The sequence below is a fragment of the Limulus polyphemus genome, unplaced genomic scaffold, assembly GCF_000517525.1.
Source record: "Limulus polyphemus unplaced genomic scaffold, Limulus_polyphemus-2.1.2 Scaffold1729, whole genome shotgun sequence".
In the NCBI taxonomy this organism is placed as follows: domain Eukaryota; kingdom Metazoa; phylum Arthropoda; class Merostomata; order Xiphosura; family Limulidae; genus Limulus; species Limulus polyphemus.
Window position 1 is genome coordinate 36464 of NW_013667339.1, and position 5201 is coordinate 41664.

The 5201-nt window shown below is 34.2% G+C and overlaps 1 protein-coding gene across 4 annotated transcripts in view; it reads left to right on the forward strand.

Moving 5' to 3' along the window:
- LOC106464732 (protein trapped in endoderm-1-like) overlaps positions 1-5201 on the forward strand; it is a 31420-nt gene that overhangs the window by 16474 nt on the left and 9745 nt on the right. For all 4 annotated transcript variants that reach the window (XM_022392501.1, XM_022392499.1, XM_013924884.2 and 1 more), the window contains exon 2: positions 2851-3596. In XM_022392501.1, coding sequence (XP_022248209.1) covers positions 3202-3596 — 395 coding nt within the window. In that variant the 5' untranslated portion in view covers positions 2851-3201. The remainder of the gene's footprint in view (positions 1-2850; positions 3597-5201) is intronic.

Below are 5201 nucleotides of genomic sequence, written 5' to 3' on the forward strand. Positions count from 1 at the left end.
GGGGCGTTATGATGTTACGGCAATCCCACTATTCATTGGTAAAAAAGTAGCTCAAGAGCTAGCGGTGGGTGGTGTTGACTAGCTGCTTTCCCTCTACTCTATCACATCTAAATTAGGAATGGCTAACGCAGATAGCTCTCGGGTAGCTTTGCACGAAATTGAAATCAAACCAAATATACCAACTAGGTCATTTTAATGTTTGGTGAGTTTAATGACGTTTATATCTATGCGTAAGTGGGTATGTTGATATGGTTTATATATATATATATAAAATGTGTGTTTAACGTGCCCCCCTTCCAAGTTGCGGTTAAAATTAAATTCCTGCGCAGTAAATATCATGCAATAAAATATATGTTGCTATACAGATCAGTGAAGCGTTACTGGAGTATAAAATGTTCTGCAAAAATAAGCATAACAGAGTATCCATACGTCTTCTTTAGAATACCTGGTATGAGGTCATAACAGTTGACAGTATTCAACGGACTAGTTCTTCTAGTATGCCACCAGATGGGTTAAAATAAAAGGTTCACTATTAAGGCACTGTAAGACGCCTCGGTTTATTCTTCACATAGAACAGGGAGATGATGGTTAAGTTTTAAAGAATTACTTCCTGCTTTTATGATTCTTCATGTTCCTCCTGGTGGCACAGTGAAAAGTGTGAGTTCTTATAACGCTAAATAAGATCTGGTTTCGATACCCGCAGCGTACATAGCACAGATAGCCCTTTCTGTAGTTTTGTAAACAAAGCTACAAACCTCGACGCTAGCATTTTAACGCATTTCTGTCGTGTATAAACAACCACCAGGTGTCCACTGTGTTCGTTTAAACAAAACAATTTTTTTATATAAATATTAATCACTCGTTTTGAAAAAATTGAGAACTTTACACAAAGCATACGACCCACTCTACAGAAACTTTGCCTTACGGCCTTCTTACAGTTGCTACTCTGTATATTTGATACCTAAAATCCCATAAAACTATCAAACATTCACTTACCAAGCTCTTATATATGGATCATTTACAACATAAATTATCATATGAAATATTAGCAATCAAATTTCAACTCAAACTATGATTTTTCTCAAATGGCTTATTGAATACCGGTTCCAAAGCTGACGCTTAGTTCACAGATATCTTTCATGTTAAGAATAATTTAGCAGCAAGTAGGGTTTTTTCACCATTAAAATTAAAAATAAAATTGTATAGCCCACATGTTCCAACTTTCGTAAATTAAGGAATAACTAAAAACTGTAAGAAACACAAAGTTTTTCTAGATACAGTGTTGTTGTCAATATAACCATGCTTCTAGATACCCTACTGTTGTTGTCAATGTAACCATACTTCTAGATACCCTACTGTTGTTGTCAATGTAACCATGCTTCTAGATACCCTACTGTTGTTGTCAATGTAACCATGCTTCTAGATACCCTACTGTTGTTGTCAATGTACCCATGCTTCTAGATACCCTACTGTTGTTGTCAATGTAACCATGTTTTTGGATACCCTACTGCTGTTGTCAATGTAACCATGCTTCTAGATACCTGACTGTTGTTGTCAATATAACTCATGTTTCTAGATACCCTGCTACTATCAACGTAATCCATGTTTCTAGATATCCTACTGCTGTCAATGTAACCCATGTTTCTAGATATCCTACTGCTGTCAATGTAACCCATGTTTCTAGATATCCTACTGCTGTCAATGTAACCCATGTTTTCATAAACAACTATTGTCAACGCAATCCAGGTTTCTAGATACTCTGTTGCTGTCAACGTAACCCATGTTTCTAGATACAGTATTGCTGTCAACGTAACCCATGTTTCTAGATACCCTGTTGCTGTCAACGTAACCCATGTTTCTAGATACAGTATTGCTGTCAACGTAACCCATGTTTCTAGATACCCTGTTGCTCTCAACGTAACCTTTGTAACCCACGTTGCTAAATACACTACGCCTTCCAACCTATTTAACGTATCTTATATTTTAGATACAATTATCTAATTATTATCAATATAACTAATTATAACCTACGTTTTTGCTATCAAAGCAACTCGTGTAACACGCTACTGTATAAAATATTGTTGTCAACGTAACTAATGAAATCTGCCTTTCTCAATACAAACATACGAATAGCTTAGTAGTTCCTTTAAAAAAAAATCTGTAAAATAGTTATTGATAGAGAAAAAAGTACTTTAAGTATACTTAAAGAATACCACGTGACTTATATGAGTACTTCGCTTATGTTATACGTCACTTTTGGTAACAAGGAAGTGCATGAGCTTATAACCGTTATTGACTGAGGATTTTTGTCAATTCAGGAACAAGGTGTTTTAATATAACCTTCGCGTGGATTCTGATTCTTAATAATATAGTTTTTCCCACACAGTGTTGGAGGAAAGATGGGCACTTCAAGAAGAGGATAACTTAGCTTGTTCATAATAGCATTTAAAGTAGCTTTAAACAAGAAGAAGAAAAAAACATCTTTTAATTTTTATATGGACATTAGATAGTATAGTTTCAAATTTAGTGTTCGTCTTAGCACGTGAATAATCATATCATCACTAAAAAAATGTAATAATTTCTCGTGATTATTTTTCTGTGTTTATTAAAACTTGCAAAAACCGTATCTTACTGTTTTTTGTGTGCTTAATTATAACAAGCCATCATTTCACTATACTAAAGAATTTTGCTTTTGTATGTGAAATTGTAAATTGATACCGATATTTTTTTATTCCCACAAATGGTGTTTTAATTGGGACCCTTCATCTCGTATTATTTTACGTTTTCATTAATTACTGTATCCTACAGATCTATAGTTAATAAACTGTGGACTTGATTTTTTTTTTTCAGGAAAATAAATGCGGAAATCTGGAGAAAGAATGTATGTATCAAGAAGTCTGGACTCTGGACTAAGGAGTTCTTGTGTAACTGTAATACCCCTCTGAGTAACAAACAATAGTAGACTTTTTTCCAAAAAATAAAGCAATCGCTAGTAAGTTCAAACAATTGTATAAGCCTTGTGAGTATTTGCAAACCGTTAATATTTAAGAAAAACAACAACAAAAAAGCAAGTTTGGAATTACTACCCAATCATTTAAAGGGGGAATAACTCGAATTATCGTGTACTTTTTAATAGTTATCACTCGCTGTTAATTTAAATAATAATATTTCTCGGAAGACGAACGAAAGAAAGAAAAAATAATGGTTTTAGGATTGATGTATAACAACAAGACTTTGGACAGTGAAGAACACGAAAATGAAAGTCTACAGGACCGTATAATCAAGTACCCCAGAGAAGCAACAGTATTTGCATCTGTGTGTTGTATTATTTTCATCGTCGTTGGTTGTCTAGGAAACTTGGTGACAATATTCGCATTATCCCGCTGTGTGAAGTTGAGAAATGCCACGACAGCATTCGTCTTCAGTCTATGTATGGCGGATTTCTTATTTTGTGCTTTTAACCTCCCCCTGACGGCGTCTAGGTATATTCATGAAAAGTGGGTTTTAGGAGATACATTGTGCTTTCTGTTCCCTTTCTTTTTTTACGGGAACGTCGCCGCATCTCTCATGTCTATGACAGCCATCACCATTAACAGGTAACAAAAATGTTGTTAGTTTGTTATTTATTGGCTCGTATTTACTACAAGTTTTCGTATTTAAAGTCTTTCTAAATAAATTGTATAATTTCTTAACTATTTCATAAAATTTTTTAGCCTCGGGTGTATTATGTATTTTCTATTATCTTAGTTTAACACGATTAATTGATCAGTCTTATTAAACTGGCCGTTATTTACCCTTGTAGTCCTACATGATGTGAAAGTATCGAACATCGAAAGCTTGTTAAAAATTACGAATCTGTCAAACAGAAAAAAATATTAATAATTATGTTTCTAACGTTGATGGTATTTCTGTTTTAGTAAAGGGTTCAACCTCTTATCAAGCCTATATGAAGGTCTCTTAAAAACAGTGTTTTAAAATTTCTACCCCAGAAATAACTGGCATACAATAAATACATAGGAAACTTCTAAGGTCAGTGGTTATGACATACCTAGTTGGTGCGAACGTGCGTATATCCATGGTGTTTAAGTTATTCATTATTTTTTCTGCTTTTCTAATCCATACTTGAATATTTTAGAAGTTTTTTCATCTTCCTGAAGAATAAATATTCTTATAATAATTAAACGTTATGATCACATTAAAAACCCTTACTAGACTTCATCTTATCATTAATCCTAAAAATTGGATTTAAAAACTTTAAGAGCCATAACTAAAGTTATCTTTTACTCAAAAGAATGGATGAGTGAGGAAACTGATTGTTTGGAAAGTGCATTGGGGAAAATGAATGTTTTTTGGAGGGGGTTTCCGAAAAAGAAAATTCTTTCAGATAGTTTGGGTTACTGTGTCATTCCATACGTACTTGGTTTGTCAGCTGATACGTAAGTAATATGGAAGGAATGTAAAAAAAATGTCGGATTCCTGTTTTGAGAAAATAATTTAACTGTAATTTCTACAATAGTAACAGTTACGCAGGATAGACTGTACGAAATTTATATTCAAAAAGATAAGTCAACCAACATTTTAAAGATACGCAACTTCATAATGAAAATTAAAATCTATATAGATATAATAATTTTGTTTGTTTGTTTGTGGTTAAGCACAAAACTACACAATGTGCTATCTGTGCTCTGCCCACCACGGGTATCGAAACCCGGTTTCTAGCATTGTAAATCCGCAGACATGCCGCTGTGCCACTTGCAGGGCAAATACAATAATGCTGTCTGTTGTATGTCCATGTAACTACTTCGCATGGTGTGGATGGATCTTGACCAAATTTGGTAAGGAGGTTCATTGGGTCCATGGGGAGATACATAGAAATTTTCAGTATTGCGTTTTGTGTTTTGTGGTTTTTATGGGCGTTTTTGCGCTTTTTACCATTACTTCACCAACTGTTGATGGATCTTCACTAAATTTGGCATAAAGGTATGTTGGGTCCATGTAGAGATACAAGCAAATTTGCGGTTTCACATTTTGTGTTTTACAGTTTTTATGGGCGTTTTCCCACTTGTTTGGTTTTAAATTGCAAAACAAAATAGAAAACATAATATTGCGCAAAGACTTAGAAAGGGATATCTGCGTTTTATCTAGGTCGTCTCGACCTCATCTCCTATTCCTAGTGTCACAAGTTCTGGAGCCGCTGAGCC